The sequence below is a fragment of the Lucilia sericata genome, unplaced genomic scaffold (assembly GCF_015586225.1).
Source record: "Lucilia sericata isolate MDLA Ls3-8-SP2 unplaced genomic scaffold, ASM1558622v1 Contig000628F_arrow, whole genome shotgun sequence".
Lineage (NCBI taxonomy): Eukaryota > Metazoa > Arthropoda > Insecta > Diptera > Calliphoridae > Lucilia > Lucilia sericata.
This window is the reverse complement of record NW_023994634.1, coordinates 65,001-84,500: the sequence shown is the minus strand read 5'-3', so window position 1 is coordinate 84,500 and position 19,500 is coordinate 65,001. Positions and strand designations below refer to the sequence as shown.

General features: G+C 32.2%; 1 protein-coding gene across 1 annotated transcript in view; it reads left to right on the top strand.

Moving 5' to 3' along the window:
* The window catches only part of LOC119606845 (ATP-binding cassette sub-family G member 1), a 91,345-nt gene that overhangs the window by 17,297 nt on the left and 54,548 nt on the right, over positions 1–19,500 (top strand). Inside the window, 1 exon segment of the mRNA XM_037960493.1 lies at positions 15,736–16,794. Coding sequence (XP_037816421.1) covers positions 16,493–16,794 — 302 coding nt within the window. The 5' untranslated portion in view covers positions 15,736–16,492.

The following is a 19,500-nucleotide window of genomic DNA, read 5'->3' as shown; positions in this document are numbered from 1 at the left end:
CTATCAATTTGGAACTTTGCACCTCCCATATGAATTAAATATTAAATTTCGTTTATCTGGGAAACTAATAGAACTTGATTCTTAAAATTTTGCACAAATTATTTTAATATTCATCTGAACATTTTGGGGAAAAAGTGCGGGCTTTCATCTGGGGAGCTTGAAGCTCCCACTGAGAAACTATTAGAGCTAGAATCTTCAAATTTGTCATTCATGGGAACATTTAGAGAATAACGGGCGGACTTTCAATAGGTGGCTTGGCACAACATATATGAATTAAATACAAAATTTCCTGTATCTTGGAAACTCTTATATTCTTCAAATTTTTCATAGATTGATAGAAATTGGCGATAGATAGAAACAGGCGAACTTGCAATAATTTGCTTAACATCTCTCATATGTAACATAGTATAAATCTGGAAAACTGTTGTAGTTAGAATCTTCAAAATCGTTAAGTGGGATTTTTATTTATACATATTCCTTTTAGGGTAGCAAAGCACACTGGGTATAGCTAGTATACAATAAAATAGAAAATATTTCCTGACACACATAAACAAGTATTTTTGAATTCCTTTAAGCCTTTGAAAAAGTAAAAAGTAAAGGAAATATAAATACATATGTATGAGTAAGCGTGAAAAGAATATAATTAGGCCAATGTATTGAACTATTTGCTATAAGACTTATATATAAAAGAAGTGTGATTGACATACGTCAAATAATTCGGAAACAATTGTTACTTTGGGAATTTAATTTTTGTTTATACTTAAACATTTCGTAGGCAGTTTTTTAATATTTAGCAACTGTAAACGTATTACAATTTTTGCAATTGACGTTTAATATTTTATTTAATTTAAAGTTTTTTTTTTTTTACTTCAATCACACCGTGCTTTTTAATTTTGCGTGATTTTGCTACATGAATTTTAAAATTATTCAAAAAATATTATAGCAAATTGTCACTTGTTCGAACTCTTCAAAAGAATGAAATGAAATAAATTTTAATTTTAAACGTTAAAAACTGTTTATAAAAAGGAATTTGCTTTAAATGTATTGCATTAGAGGATAATTTATTTCTAATTATTTAGTTCCGGGAAAAAATAAACATTAGAAATTATTGTTAATTAATTTGAATATTTGAAACAAAAACTATTATTGGTACTGAATTCCATGAAGGTCGTAACTGAACTTTGCCTTCTAAAAGACCCAATTTCTATTAAATAGCTACAACTACAAAAATCTTTTGCTAACAAAGTTAAAAATAATAAACAACATTATTTACCTTAAGATACATAAAACCCTTTTAAAATACGACTACAAAGAGCAAAATTTAATATACATATATCTCTCAAAATATTACATTATTTTTTGCACATAAAATCCGTTTTTACGTAACAAAAAGTTATTTTTAGACAAGTGTTTTTCCTTTGATAACTCATTATGAATTCTCTCTTTTCTACTCTCTCACCAATTCGAACTTTATACGAAAAGAACTGCAGGAAGAACAATATAAAATGGCTCATTTGAAATCTGCACGTACTTTTCTCAATAGTACATTTATTATTATATTTTACGAATGGCTTAATAGTGGTGATTCTATAGGGTAATAAAAATGGAGTGCATGGCTTAGAGATTGAATTGAAATATAGTGTTTTTCTTTATTATTAGTAATAAATATATAATTTTTATAGTTTGCACGAAATACATAAAGAGAAAATAAAAGTAAGATAGTAGTGGGCATTTTGAACGTTATTATAAAAATGTCATAATTTTGGAAGAACAGCAAATGAAATCTAGAAAGAATGGCAGAAAAATGTATGTTTAGCAGAGAAATTTATAAAAAACAAGAACCTAAAAGTTCAATATTGGCCTTTGCCGAATCTTATATAATTTTACCATATTGTGTTTACAATAAGTTTAATTTAATAACATTTTAATATATTTTACACTAGTGGCACCCGGTCCGCGTTGCAGGCCCTTGATTAGACATACATGTAAATACCTATATACCTCTCCCAATTTTAAAATAATCGATTCAACAGTTTGGGTGAAATTGACGCCATCTGCCGGACAAATTTAAAACTTTACAGGAACACTTCTCATCCCTAAAATATATATTTGAAATATTATCCTATTGGATGCCCTAGTTCCTGAGTTTACGGATTAAGAACAAGCATTACTCTTTTATTTATACAGAACTGTAACGTTACTTTAGCAATAACAAAACATAAAACAACAACTAACGCCAAACGAAACAAAACAAACCTAAATACGCAAAGCAAAAAAACCAAGAAGATATCTGGGGTTTTCAGAAAATGGATTTCAAAAGACACACAGACGGACAGGCAGACAGACAGACGGACAGACAGACAGACAGACAGACAGACAGACAGACAGACAGACAGACAGACAGACGGACAGACAGACATACAAAAAGACAGACGGGCGGAAATGGCTATATTGACTCCGATATCTATAAGGATCAACAATATACATAGTATGTATATACTTCATAGGGTAGGAAAACTATATTGTGGAAAACTTATATATAACCTTCTCACGCCCCCGGGTGCATGTTACCTTGATGAAAGACCCCATCTTGATGTGATTGCAATTGCAGAGAAAAGAAGTGGTAAAAATACCTCTAGTCCGCTAGGACTATAAACTGGTGATGATCAAATGTATCCTCGGCCTTTCTTTGGAATTATTTGACATGGGGTCGAACCAGAGCACCACATTATCTGGTACCTATTGCGGGTGCCCAGTTGTCCGCAGGACTTTGTCCTTTCTGGTCAGTTGGTTGAGGTTCTTTCGGAATCCACGTAGTGTCTGTAGACTTAGGAATGACTTAAAGTTAAGTGTATATCATACAGGATGAATGTAGTGGTATACGATTCTTATCCGCCCGTATATTTCGAGTGAGTGTTTCGGGTGTTGTTCTCTATGAATGTGTCGCATAAATGAGAAGTGCCCTGGGTTGAAAGGTGATGGATAAAAGATACAGGTATGTTCAGGGAAGACTCTGTATTTTCTGAGTCTTACTCACAGTGAGTAAGAACAAAGCCCTCGGCTTATTTGATGGATTCGTTTTCAGACTACCGAATACGTCTCTAGGTGCTGTTGCCGACTCAACAGAGGGCATCCCATTTGCGCGGTTTTAAACGGAATACGGAACTTATCCGCCCGTATACCTAGAGTTAGTCTTTCGGATGTTGTTCTCTATGAATGTGTCAGATAGTGCCCTGGGTTGAATGGTGGTGGATGAAAGGTACAGGTATGTTCAGGGAAAACTGTGTTCATACCAGATTAACAACAGTGTGTTCTCTGCTAATTTAATGGATTCATGTTTCGGACTACCGAATACGTCTCTAGGTGCTGTTTCCGACTCAACAGAGGTCATCTCATTTGCTCGGTTGTAAACGGAAGTGATGCTTCTACATCTCTGAAGTTAAGCAACCGAGCAGAAATGGTCAGAGATTAGATAGCTTGAGTACATGAGCAGTGTAAGATACACAAAGGAGCGGTGGTGAGTTGTCACAAGAGCTCAACCTGTGGGTAAAAAAGACCACCGTGAGATAAGGCCAACACGGCAGGTGTTTACGTAAAGCACTTCGACATTCATACCCTTCTCATGAAGGTGAATGTTTTCAAATTCTACCAAATATTTCCAAGAGTATTATTTGAGGAACGAAAAAGTACTAAAAGTTCTCATCTGACTTTTAATATTTTCTATCAAAATTTTCTTTTAAATTCTAATTAATTTTCTTTGAAATTTTCACTTTTCTTAAAGTGTAAATGAAAAATTAAATATGACAAATTTTTAAATGATTTTAAAGCACTAATTAAATGTATTGTTTGTTTATAAGTCTGCTGTTGCAAAATTAAAATATTTAACAATTTTATTTTTCCAATTCTGCTTGAAACATATTTAAAATTGACCTTTATTGTGTAGGAAAGACATCAACAGCAACAGTAGCGTTACATGGATCCTTGTTGAAACTTCTTTTAACAACTTTTCTCAAAAAGCTCTTCAACTTTTTCTGTTACTAAAGTGTATAATTTCTAATAGTTTTGCATTGAAATGATGGCAAAATGCTAAAGTTGAATTAATGTTTAAGATTGTTAACGTTAACAAAAGTACGTAAGCAGAATTTTACATTTATTTAAACTTAAATAATGGGAATTTTGCACAATTTGCAAAAGTTTTGTGAGTGTAATTTTTTTTAATGTTTAATTAAACTTTTTTTTTGCATATTAAAAAATTTGTTTTAAACAATCCTATTAAAGAAGACAACGTATGAATTACAAAAGCATTTACCACAAAAAAAATTTCTGCAATCGTTTTAGTTAATTTTGTTTATTTATAAAATTTATATAATTTAATTAATTACTTTTACAGAAAGTTGTCTGGGGAAGTTTTGTTTAAGTAATCATTTCATTTTCCCACAAACTTATTTTTGCTGACTTTAAAAAAAAAAAAACTTTGGGGGGAAATGACTAATTGTCATTTCCAAACAAAAAAGTTATTAAAAAAGAAAATTTTGTGAATTTGTTTAAATTTAAAATTAGTATGAATTGTAGTAAAATGTATGAATTTAACTTAAGAACAACTAAATGAGCTTTCCAAAAATATAATTAAATTAACATAATACAAGATTTAAAGTGATAAGTTATGGGGGAATACATAGAAATGTTAATGTACTCAGAAAATTATAAATTTTTATTTTTTAACAAAAATTTTATTTGTAAAACTACATAAAACAAAAATTTTATGGAAAATCCCACATACACATACATACATAAATATGTATGTACATTAGACATAAGTATGTATTCTATAGTATTCATATTATAACCCTTAATGTGGCTGTTTTTGTGGCCCAATTTTTATGTAGTATTTTATTTTTGCAACGCCAAATAGTTTTTGTTTTGCGGTCATTACGTTGTGTTGCTTTACATGCGATTCTTTTTCCATATTATATAATAATTCTAGTCCATCTGTATACTAGTTTATTTATATATATTAGATGGGCTCACAAAATCTACTCTCTCTATATATATTTACCTTGGTTTATGCATAAACTGGGCCGATTAAAAGAAAAATATTCCAAATACACCAAGTACCTATGCATTATTAAAAATTTTCGTTTTTTTATTTGAATTGAACCAGCTCTATACCAAAAATATTTTAAAAGACATCAAACAACAAACATGGATTATTTTTAGAGTATGTCTAATACATACAGAGTATATGCATTCATATCGAGATTATAAGTGCATGCACAGTTCTATATAGCAAATATTACTATATACTTGTAAACACATTTACTTATATACATGGGTATGTATATGTATAAATACATACTTTACATGAGTAGCTGTATAGCATTTTTATATCCTACACCTTCATGAGAAGGGTATATATAAGTTTGTCATTCCGTTTGTAATTTCCACTATATAATTTTTCTACCCTAAAAAGTATATATATTCTGGAACCTTGTTTGTAGATATAGGAGTTGATTAAACCATGTCTATCCGTCTACCTGTATTTTTGTATGTTTTCTGTCTGTCTGATAGCTTCGGGATCTAAATCTTCAATAATTCTATCAGACAAGTTTTCTATTTAAAATCAGCAAAATCCGTCCATAATTAACGGAGATATGAGCAAAGATACGCGAAACCTCTGAAAATTTCATCAAAAAAGTTGCTTTGATAAAAAGCAACAACATTGCTTAAGAGGCCCATGTGGTTGGATTGTGCCATCTGTGTGATATCAAAATTAATTTGATTTGATTTTTATACCCTACACCACTTTAGTGGGGAGGGTATATTATGTTTGTGCTGATGTTTGTAACATACGAAAATATTCGTCCTATAAACACCTTAAAGTATACCAATCGGCTTAGAATCGTTTCCTGAGTCGAGCTAAGTCCGTCCGCCCGTCTGGCTGGTTGGCTGTCTATGTAAACTTTGTGCGCTTTTTGTGCCAAGGACGAAGCCTATTGAAAATGGTTAAAATCGGTCCATTATTTCACCTAGCCCCCATAGAACAGAACCCCCCGAAAAGGGCTTCTGAGCTTATAATTATGTTAAATATACCTGTATATCGATAAAAGGCGGCACAACTAAGTTTTATACAAGTCTTGGTGACATTGCCAAATTTCATATAGATCGGGCCCTAGCTTCCATACAAAGTCCCCTTCAGAAAATTACTTGAATGTCCAAAATTAACTTATAAACACAAATATCGCGATGAAATTCAGCACAAATAAATATTAACTAAATATATTCACAAAATTTTATCGAGCGTGGTCCATATTTGACCCTAGCCCCCAAATAAAGCCTCTTTCAGAAAATTAGTTTTTCATCCATAACTTGCTTAAATATATCTGAACAAAGTAATAGAAGATAAATGCTTTATTATGAAAAATAAATCACATTTAATATTCATAATTGGTGTAGGGCGTCATAAGGTCGGTCACGCCCGACTATACTTTCTTACTTGTTGTGATTGTGCTAGCATGCTTGTACTGTGTATCGGGAAATTTTATCATACAAATGCAATTTTTGAGCAATACTCATAGTTTGTCTATGAAATACCCGAGAGAAAAATATTTTGGGGATGATTGTTATTTGCCTACGCGTCGGTTTCATGCTTGCGGTAAACAAAATAGGTCAATTCTTTGTAATATTATTCGCAACGACCTTTGCCACACAAAATTTCTAAAAAAATGAATATTGTACAATCATGCTGGTGTCGAGCATGAAAGCACAATCAAATTATTGTGCCGGCGAATATAGACTTTTTACTTGTTATATATAGGTACTAAGCCTATTGAAAACGGTTAAAATCGGTATATAATTTCACCTAGTCCCCATAATTATGTACAAGTCGCGATGAGCATGTCGAATTTTGTAATGATCGGGCTTCATTTGATCCTAACCCACATACAAAGCCCTCTTCAGAGAAATACTCAAATGTTCACTTAGCACCACTTGTATCGCAAGAAAATTTAGCATAAATAAATGAAATGCTGCTCGGTCCTTATTTGCCTCTAGCCCCTATCAACCATATATAGCCTCTTTCAGAATATTAGTTTACATTACCAAATTCTTTAAGAAAAATAAATCACATTTGAAATTCATAACTGGTGTAGAGTATCAAATGGTCAACCATGATCGACTATAGATTCTTATTTGTTTCATACTTGCAAACATAACACTTCTAAATTGTGTGTATATTAAAATATAAATATTTTTTGTTTAAATTTATGTGTGTTTTTCGTTTCCAACAAATGTTTTACTGTTTAGTCTCTTAGTCTTCGTTTAAAACAGAAAATTTAAAGTTTGTTTTATTTAATATTTTTTTGCTGACCATTACAGAAACATAATTTTCTGCAGTCCCTTGAAGGAATAATAAATTATAGTTTACTTTAATGATATGTATAAATTTGACAGCAACAACCAGAGTTGCCAAGAGCTATAGAAAAACAGCCACAGAAGGCAAAAATTCATAAAAAATTTATTTAAATAATTCTAGTATTTCATACTTTAAGACCTACATAAAAAATGCAACAAATTTTAAACAATAGTAATAATCCTGGGTCAAGTTTAAACAGATTTTTTTCCAGAAATTTTCTAAAATAATTTTTCAAAGAAATTTGTTTTAAAAAAATATTAAAATTTTTATACAATTTTATTTTATTTAAGAACTTGACACAATTTCATTTCCATTGATATATAATATGTCAAACTTGTATTTAACTACACTTCTCAAGCATCCATACAACTGAACCCGCCGAATAGTGCTCTTAAGTTCATAATTATGTTTAATATACTCGTATCTCGACAAAAAGCTGCAAAACCAACATCTATACTAGCCTTGATAACTCTCATGAATTTTATAATTATATGGTCTCATATGACCATAGCCCCTATAAAAAGCCCCCTTCAAAATTTGTCTTAAATGTCCACAATTTTATTCAACAATAAATGGCTTAAGTATACCTCAGAAAAGGTACAATTCAACTTAAATGCTTTATTATGAAAACTAAATCACATTTTATTTTTGTAACAGGTATAGGGTATTATAAGGTCGGCCTCGCCCGACTATAATTTCATACTTGTTATACCCTACACCACTTTAGTGGGGAGGGTATATTGATTTTGTGCTGATGTTTGTAACATACAAAAATATTCGTCCTATACCCACCTTAAAGTATACCAATCGGCTTAGAATCGTTTTCTGAGTCGATTAAGCTATGTCCGTCCGTCCGTCTGGCTGGCTGGCTGTCCATGTAAACCTTGTGCGCAAGGTACAGGTCGCAATATTCAAGATAATTGGATGAAATTTGGCACGCACCTTTTATTTGACCCAAGGGCGAAGCCTATTGAAAATGGTTAAAATCGGTCCATTATTTCACCTAGCCCCCATAGAACAGGTCCCCCGAAAAGGGCTTCTGAGCTCATAATTATGTTAAATATACAGATATATCCATAAAATACGGCACAACTAAGTTTTATAGCAGTCTTGATTTTTGTCAGGGTAAATTTCATAAAGATCGGGCCTCATCTGACCCTAGCTCCCATACAAAGTCCCCTTCAGAAAATTACTTGAATGTCCAAAATTAACTTATAAACACAAATATCGCGATGAAATTCAGTACAATAAAATATTATGTAAATATAAATATATTCACAAAATTTTATCGGGCTTGGTCCATATTTGCCCCTAGCCCCCATATAAAGCCTCTTTCAGAAAATTAGTTTTTCATCCATAAATTGCTTAAATGTATCGGAACAAGGGAATATTGAAGATAAATGCTTTATTATGAAAAATAAATCACATTTAATATTCATAACTGGTGTAGGGTATCATATGGTCGGCCACGCCCGACTATACTTTCTTACTTGTTTATTGTTTGATTGTTGTTTCTAGTTTGAAAAGCGATCTAGAATATTTCCTATAAGTTATTCGTCTTTTTACATAATACACATACGTTGTTTTTGGCAGTTTACTAGATTTTATATAACATATTTTACTGGCTTCTATTGTTGTTTTTTTTTTTTTTTTCAAGCAACAATATATTTTTCCAGAATATATACTGGCATTATTTCGACATGACTAGGTAAAACAATTTCAAAAGTGTTTGCAGGAAATTAGGACAACAATTTGTGGCGCGCACTTGTTTTCTTTGAATCTCCAATGGAATGTTTAAGACATTTGTATTACGTTGTAATGTAAGAAAGTATGTCATTTAGTTTGCAACTGACAGCCATGATTTAGTTTGAGATGAGTCTAATGAAGTTTTGAAAAAGTAGTGATTATGAAATTTGAATAGTTCATTTAGGTGTGGAAATGTTGCTAAAATAATTAAAATTTTCATTAAGAAGATAATTAATTTAGATTTATTAATTGTTTCTGGAAAGTTTTGACTCAGGTTTTTTTTTTTAATTTTTAAGATATAATTGATCTGTATTTAAAACCAAAATATTTTGACAAAAAATGAAAGTTATTTAAAGTTTTTAAAATTTTTAGGAAAAGTCCGTAATGAACGCTTATGTTCTCTCAAAATCGTTTAATATTTTTTTCTGTGATAGGGTTTAATATTGGCCTGATTAAACATGTTATGATTATAGTGGAAGGAACCCTCTACATATGGACCATGATAATTATTATTCTGTTGAATACGATGATTAGTTTGACAACCGCTAGGAGTGGTAAGTGTGGCAGCACTGTCATCTACATTATCGGGAGGATTGGTGGTGGAATATTTGGAAGTTGTTTTATCCGAATCAGAATCGGAGTCAGAAGGAGTTGTAGACATTTTAGTTGTTGAAGCCTCTGTAGTATCAGTGGTACTGATACTGAAATCATTATCTTCAACTGAAGCCGGTGGAGTGTTAGTAGCAGGAGTAGAAGAAGTGGTGCTAGGTGTAGAGGGAGTTGTAGTGGGTGTTGAGGGAGTGGTAGTAGATGGAGTGGGCGTGGCAGGTGATGGTGAGGGTGTGGGTGTGTTTAAGCAGGCACCAGAAGCAACAATGACCCAATCTAAAAGTAATTATATTAAGAAATATATTTTTAAATTCGAATATATAATTTGTAACCACTTACTTTTTCCACTAACAATTTTCTCCACTTCTACAGCTAAAGAACTTGAAAATGTGCGAAATTCGTCTTCAAATTTAGCACAAACTTCAGGTTGAGGACAAAAGCCAAAACTATAAAAGCTCCAACCTAAAATATCGAAATCAAATATAATTTTCTCTTGTATAAAGTTAAAAAAAATCTAAAACTTACCAGAACCTTTAGCAATTTCAGCATTGAACTCAGTTAAATTGGGAAATGTTTTCCAAACACCATTCAGAACACCACAAACTGGCTGATTACTGCAAGGAGTAGAGGGAAAAGGAACAGCAGTTGTAGTTGTTATAGGTTCTGAGATATGAGGGCAAACACCGTTGAATAGTTTAACCCAATCTAAGAAAAAAAAAAAACAGTTTTATAAAAAAAATATTACAAATTAAATATAAATAATCAAACTTACTTTTTCCATTAATTAAATTATCCACCTCTAAAGCCAAGGCATTGGCAAAAGTTCTTAGTTGATTTTTGTAAGTAGCACATATGGGTTCTACCGGTTTCGGTAAAGGTTTCTGAGGCTTGGGACAAGAGCCATAACTATGAAAATTCCAGGCTTAAATGTTACATAATTTAAAAATATTTCTTCTCTAGAATTTAAGTTAAAAAAAAAACTTACCCAGTCCTTGATTTACTTCATCCTTAAATTGATATATATTTGCAAATGTTTTCCAAATACCATTATATGTTGCACATACCGCTACATTGCTATTGGGATATTGTGGTGGACTCTGTGGTTTAACAACATAGTTATTATGATGATGATACACAAGCGGTTTGTTGTAGGAGGGATAATTAATTCCTGGTACATTATAACTATCATAATTATAACCAGTATATTGTAATAAGTTTGCTGTGGCAGCCACTACTATGGCAAGTAAAATTATAAATTTCATAACTAAAGTTTATGCAAAGGGTGGCAAAAACTTAATGCTGTCTTTAACATACTCGTAGAGGCTATTTAAATAATTTGAATGTATTAATATAGAAAAATAGCAAGTAGTATATAGTATAGCTTCATGCTTCGATTATTCATCAAACTACAAAAGAAAAAAAATGTACGTGCTTCATTCAATAGTTCCGCCAAAGTATGAAAGCAAAAAAAAAAAAAAAAATAAACACAGATTATGATTATGAATATACATAATCAATAAATGCAAATTTGTTTTAAACAAATCTTATCAAAGAATAGCGCAAAAAAAATAAGTTTTTTTTTTCAACTTTCTTTTGTGAATAAGTTTTTAGCAGAAACGGAAACTGTTACAAATTTACAACATCAAACATACTTATATTGTTGTAAGATGTTTTTAAGTTTTAATACACCACCGAAAATTTTAAAACAAGTAGAAAAGTATAGTCGTACATGGCCTACCATATAATACCCTACACCATGAAAAATTACAATGAAACTTTAATGTTGAATTTTATTTTAATTCCGGTGTATTTAAGCAATTTATGGATTAAAAATAAATTTTGTAAAATGGGCTTTATATGGGAATTAGGCTCCAGCCCTATAACATTTAAAGGAGTAATGTATTTTTATATAAAAGTTAGTTATGCTAAATTTCACCGCGATAATAATGGTTATAAGCAAATTTTGGTCGTTTAAGACATTTTTAAAACAGGATTTATATTGGGGCTAGGATCAAATAAAGGCCCTAGTGTCATTTTTGCTTATATAAAACTTAGTTGTTTGTGCCAGTTTTTGTAGAGATACTAGAGTATTTAACATGATTATGAGCTCAAGAGCCCTATTCTGAGAGTTGTATGGAGGCTAGGGGAAATAATGGACCGATTACAATAGGCTTCATCCTTGGGCCAAGAGAAAAGTATATGCCAAGTCAACAAATTATCTAGAAAATTGCGACCAGTAGGGTGCTCAAAAGGTTTACATGGACACACAGACCGACAGATAGACGGCCATCCACTCAGAAAGTGATTCTGAACCGATTAGTATACTTTAAGGTGGGTGTAACAAACACCAGCTCAATATACTCAACACTAATATACTCAACACTATAGTGGTGTAGGGTATAAAAATGTTCTTATGTTCAATTGAAGATTATCTACAAAATTTCATTGAATTATTATTATTATTATTAATATTGTGAAATATATTGATTACAAGTTTTATGTGGATAGACAGACAGTAAGATGGTCAGAACACAATCAGAAGGTCGAATGGATAGACCGATATATAAGAACGACATCTCAAAATTTGTTTCATTTCAATGTTTAATTAGACAGACAGGCAGACAGACAGTTGGAGAGACAAACAAGTAGTCAGACAGACATACATCGAGTATAAAATATGTATATGTATGTATATGCATTGAAAGGCAGTACTTTCGTCTGTATACTGATCCTCAGAATCCTCTAACTGCGAGCACCACGCCCAAGTCAACCTCGTATGAAATGGTTTCTTCAACCAATGCAAAAGAAAAGCTAGAAGCTGAAATAGGAAAAGAGAAGACACCGGCATGATCTCTGCTATATACTTGATGCCAGTATTCCGACAAGTAAAATTCCTAGAGTACAGAAGATAAAGTAGTCGATCTCTCATTTACATCTAAGCCAAATGACCTATAAAGAGCGTTGTAATGTATCCCTCCTCTCTGGGACAGTGCTAAGCTAGGACTTTGTATTTAATACAATTAACATGTAATTGTCAAATCCCAGGAGAGAGGAGCTGATTACTAACTCACAAAAATACAGTTTATTTATCTCTTTCGAAATTGGGAAGGTGCCCATAGGAAGTGCTGTTTCCACATACATACTTATGTTTTGTTCTGTCAACACAGTTGCCAATGTCGTAAACAACGGTGCTGCAGCAAGGGAGTGAAAGCATATACAATCCTTGCATCTATTCGACTCTACAACTAACGTATTGATGGAATAATAGACTGAGCGACATGACACGCAGGACATACATACACGGATTGTCAGACAAAAAGTCGGACAGATTGACAGACATACTGACGAAAGGATATAACACAATGATTTAGAAATGTTTTATTTTGCAAATAATTGATTCGATATCTATCGAACTCTTCAAAAAATATTGCGTTAATTTGCAGTTTTCCTTACTTGCAATGGGGACTAATTACCCCTTAACACTTTTCAACTTGTGTCTAAAGTTTTATTTTTTAATCGATAGAAATCATATAAATAATGATATGATTAAAAACATATCATGGATATTTTTGATTTAAATACAACGTCCCTACTATAGCGGGGAGGGTATTATGTATTGTTACTGATGTTTGTAACCCACATTGATTCAGAGATAACCATGATGGTCCGACCGCCTTTTCATGTAAATTTTCTAACAAAGTAGATATCGCATTTATCAAAATAATGTACCTATGACACTTGAACAAGTACTAAGAACTAAGCCAATTGAATTTGGTTGGACACCCAGAACTTAGGATTAGAGCTTTTAAGCTCATAATAATGTATATATACAAAAATCAGCATATGTAAGTTTCTATGATGGGGTCTCATTTGATCCTAGACTCCATACAAAGTATAATTAAGGAAATAACTAAAACGTCCAGCAAACATAGTCAGTTTTGTATCAAATTCAGTGTTTTCATAGACAAAATATATTTCTTAATTCTATTTAATACTTATCACAAATATAAATGGTATTTTAAAACAAGTAAGAGTGCTATATACCCACCATTAAATCATATGTCTTAAATTTCAGGTGAATTTCGGAAAGTGGACCTATACTATAACAACCGGTGTTTTTGCGACTACAATTTAATCATTTATTGGATTTTTTCTAAACTGATTTATCATATATAAATAGTAATATAGTTAGGGTGATGGTAGCACTTATTTTATCATATTTAATAATTTTTTAATGTTTTGATTTCCTGTAAATTTACTTATGGTAAATTTTGGATCCTCCTAAAAATCTACAAAGATTTTGCATTCAATAAAACTTGTGTTGTCGAATATAAATGCTTTCTAAGCCTTATATGAAGGCTTTAATCCAATATGGCTCGATGGTCATAAAATTTGACAAAAAGATTTTAGATCCCATAAAACTAGTTCACGACGAATTTTATCGCTATACTGGTATTTTTAAGCCAGTTATGGACGGCATTCTATGATAGGGGATAATGCCAATTACAGACCTCAAAAAAGAATTAAGTTCCTATAAAACTTATTTATGTCGAATTTCATTGCTTTCTATCATTTTGAAGAAGTTGTGTATGTCGAATTTCGTTATTATTCTTTAATGTCGAAGCAAGTTATTGTTATGAGCGTTAAAGCCATTTTATGAGGGGGACCCTATATAGGGGGTAGGGTCAATTATGAGCCGATATCCATAAAATTTGTCAGACAGATATTTGTTCTCCGAAAACTTGTTTACGTCGAATTTCGTTGCTTTACTATAATTTTGTAGCAAATTTTGAGCGTTATAGTTAATTTATGATGGGGCCTTATATCGGGGGTAGGGTTACTTATGAACCGATCCTTATAAAATTTGGCAGAGAGATTTTAGTTCCTCTAAAACTTGTTTATGTTGACTTTCGTGATTTACTGGTATTTTTAAGAAAGTTGTGAGCTTTAAACTAATTTTCCGAGGGGAACCTTATATGGGGGATATGGTCAATTATGGGCCGAACTCCATAAAATTTGGCAGAAAGATTTTAGTTCTCCTAACTTGTTTATGTCGAATTTCGTTGCATTGCTATTATTTTGAAGCAAGTTATGAGCGTTATAGTCGTTTTCTGAGAGGGACCTTATATGTGGGGTGGGGTCAATTATGGACCGATTCTCATAAAATTTGGTAGGGAGACTTTGGTTCACTTAAAACATGTTTATGTCGAATTTCGTTGCATCGCTATCATTTGTAGGCAAGTTAAGAGCGTTATAGTCTTTTTCTGAGAGGGACCTTATATGGGGGTAGGGTCAATTATGCACCGATTCTCATAAAATTTGGTAGGGAGATTTTGGTTCATATAAAACTTGTTTATGTGGAATTTAATTGACATACAGCTGTTTTTAAACCAGCTATGCCAAAACATAGACTATTTGTAGAAAATTTCAACCCTCTAGATATTTCCGTTCGGACTCTATCGTGTTTTCAACAGACAGACGGACGGACGGACATGGCTAGATCGTCTTAGAATTTAGTAAAGACCCAGAATATATATACTTTTGTGGGTCTATGACCAATATTTCGACGTGTTACAAACGGAATGACAAAAACAATATACCCCCATCTTTTTTGATGGTGGGTATAAAAAGTTTCGGTCGAACGTATGCTGAACATCACATCTAAAAACATGCAAAAATTAACAAAAATTAAAATTTTAAATGCTGGATAAAATATAAATCGTATTCAATTGAGCAGTTGTTTTAATTTATTAATAGAGAGAAATATAAAATTATTTTAAAAACATTCTAAAATATTTTATTTTAAATTTACTACATTACATTTTTACCACAATCATTTTTTACATTTCGTACAGACAATAAGATAATAAAAATAGAAAAAAATCTCTATTTAATCAGCAAATGTTAAAAATAAATAAACATTTATTTCAATGTACTAATGTAGTATTTCATTTATTTTATCTTTGCAGTTACCCAGACCACACATCCCTACATCCTTTCTAGTAATTCATGCTCATACAACAACAGCTTGAGTAGTAGTAGTACTTGAGCAGATACAATACAACAACGACGACGACTAAAACTACAACAGCAAACAAAATAAACGTCACAATTATGAAAATCTCAAAGGATAAAAACAGCTGGGCTATAAAACGAATGCGATAAAAAAAACAAACAAAAGAAAAACTAAATTAAGTTGATAAATAAAAAGTAAAGTAGAAAAAAAATATGGAATATTTAAACAAAAGAAAGTGAAAATATCTACATACATATAAACAAATTAATATTGCTATAGAAGAAAAAAAAGCACACAAAATAGAACATGATTGATAATGGAAAAAATAGTTATAGAATAGAAAATAAATATTGCTGACATAGAATTAAAGTGAAAGACAGACAGATAACTAGAGGAATAAATAGCTGAATAAAAGAAAAAAACTTAGAAAGTTAAATTTATCATCAGACACTAATCAGTATAACAATAAATCGTTAGTAGAGACAACAAACACTGTTGAAGCAGAAAAAACAACAAAAATAAGAAATCAGTTGAAACATTAGAGATTCTATTCACAAAACAACAACAACAAAATGTTGTAAATTAACAACAACAACAATAATAAGTTTAAACATACTATTAAACATTTTAACTTAAATTGTGTTCTTAAAAAAACAAGCAAACAAGAAAACAAAAAAAATACTGTAGGATTAAACAAAAAAAAAAATAAGATGGATGACTCCATGAACATGTCCCTGGTGCCAAGGGAAGAATGCATGAATGCCATAATAAAGCCAGTAAATATGATTGATAATTCTACAGCAGTTAGTTTTCAAAAAAATCCAATTATTACCACAACATCATCAACGCCAACAAATGTCAATTCTAATACTCAACATTTAACAAATACATCACACTTACAACAGCAACAGCAGCAGCAGCTGCCACAGCAGCAACAACAACATAATCAGTTGCCTTTGCAACCAGTTAATTTTGTGGGGAATAATTTAAAGAATGGTACCTTAAGTTATGGGTAAGTTTCGTTGAATTAAGTATTAACCCAAAAATATGTTGCATATGTTTAAGGCTTATAAATAATAGCATACTTATGGGGTGATTTCTTACTCATATTGTATGTTATAAATATGTTTTTAAGTAGTTGAGGGGGTTTCTTCTTTCCATATGACTGCCTTTAAGTAAATTAATAATATTTTGGGAGGTTTATATTATATGTTTCCCTCTCGACATGTGTATGTCGTTTAGTCGAATGGATTTTAAAGAAGTTGTTAAAATAAAAGTGGATGTTTATGCTTAAGATAATTTAAATGCTGGTATATATTAAAGATTTTAACGTGAACATAACCGCAATAGTCGATGCACTGGGTGACCTAGGTGTTGATGAGCGGATAAAAAGTTGGACAGAAAATATGCTCAAGAGCAGAGCCATTAACTCATATATGGGTATTGGCAAGATAAGGAAAGTTGTGACAAGGGGCACGCCACAAAGTGGTGTCATCTCTCCACTCCTCTGGAATCTTGTCGTAAATAAAATCCTTTTCAGACTCAGTAGGATGGGCTTCAAAGTAGTCGCATATGCTGACAACGTTATGCTTCTTATTCAAGGGAAATTTCTTCCCACTGGTTCTTTTCACCAGTAGGTACAAAATTCAAGTTCTCAGATCTCCGTGTTTGGATGGTACCATTCAGAATACCTCAAGCAAAGGCAAATATCTTGGCGTAATTTTAGACTCTAAGCTCACGTGGAAACGTAATACTGAGAGTCGAATGAAATTCGACTGGTCTTAAACCATACATTGTGCACTGGATGTACACCCCGGTTATAAGACCTATTTTGACCCACGGAGCTCTTGTTTGATGGAGAGCGTTGGATACCAAGACTTACCTCTCTATTCTAAACAAGGTATAAAGATTAGCATTTCCTGCAATCACTGGCTGTTTGAGCTCCACCCCTCAGGCTTGTCTAGGGACGATGCTTAATATAACTCCCCTTGATACATATATCAAATGCATTTCTACTAAATCTGCTCTACGACTTAAACAGTTGAACGGACTGAAGCACGATCGCATTGGTCATGGTACCATCCTACAAAAGATAGGCAGGCCAATCATGGGGCAGAAAACAGACTATACTCTATCTACACTGAATTCTAATAGATCATTCAAGACCAGAATACCGAAAAGGGATGATTGGGTCGCAAACACTGTTCTTAGGGACGACGTGATCTCAATTTATACTAATGGCTCAAAGAGAGAAAGGGGCAAGGGATCGGGAATCTTCTCCGAAAAACTAAATCTTCTACTGTCTCTTCGACTACCTGGCACCTGCACGATCCTTCAGGCAGAGATATATGGCATCTATACTGCCGCGAGAAGAATCCGGGAACTAAATCTTGAAAATTCGACTATACATATATACCTGGACAGCCTTGCATCAATCAAGGTTCTTAACTCCAATGTTATTAAGTCGAAATGTCTTCTCAATTGTATTCAATCGTTGGCACAACTGACACAACATCACGTTGAGTTCATATGGGTTCCAGGACATGAGGGCATCAGGGGCAATGAAATATCTAATGAATGCGCAACCAAAGGGTCGTCCCTATACTTAACCCTTGCGCAAAAGGATATTCACACTCCCCTGGCGACCCTATCAAAATTGATCGATGAATGGGCTTTTAGTGAGACGGAACTCAGATGATCAAATATCACCACTTGTAGAATATCGAGACAGTTCTGGCCCACTCTGACAATAGGAAGGACTAGGTCTCTCTTTTCTCTTAGTAGGAACTCGATTAGGCTTCTAACTGGTATCTGAGCTGTAATTTATCATCGAGTGCTGAAAGGACTGTAAATTCTTTGAAATATAATGTCCATACGTTCTGACTCCGTGCACGACGTAGCATCTCTTTGAGCCACGGAAGTATATTGCTTCTCTTCAGAGAACACAAAACTATCATTTCTGTATGTCATGGATATGATCCGACAACTACAGAAGCTCGCTCACATTATATTTCTGGCATGAACATCTGGCAAATATCATTCCCCTATACATGTCAAAAACTTACTACTGACACTATGTTGCGACATCCTGTCACTTAACATACTGTTTTAAAATATACAATCTACTAATTTATTACATGACTGTTATAACTCAAAAACAAGAAAGATAATACAGCCAGGCCGACCATATGACTCCTTTAACTATTTATGAAAGAGTAGCTTCGTCCTTGACACAAAAGAAAAACATGGTTCGTCATGGTTACTACTACTATACTATGTTTACTGTATTGTTTGTATATGTTTCACCGAAACATTATTATTGTTCCAACAACTAAAGAACGATAATAATGCAAACATATAATGCTATTTACAACCATTTAAACCTACACATAAAATTTATTTTGTATTGGATACATATTTTTAAATTAAATTGTTATAGAGCATTTGGATCATATTATTATCATTTTGGATCATAATATGGTCATGTATGATAATGTTATGATAAATAGGAAAATATTATAATAAAATATTGCAACTATATTCAATCATAATATGATATATTAAAATAGTTATACAAACCATAATATGTGTAGACTACAATCATAAATTTAACCATAATATGTTGCTCTTAGATCATGCTTACCACAACTATGTCTGCCTGTATGTGATAAATTTAATGAAATCTTGAAAATTGCAACGGAATTTTGAGTTATGTCAG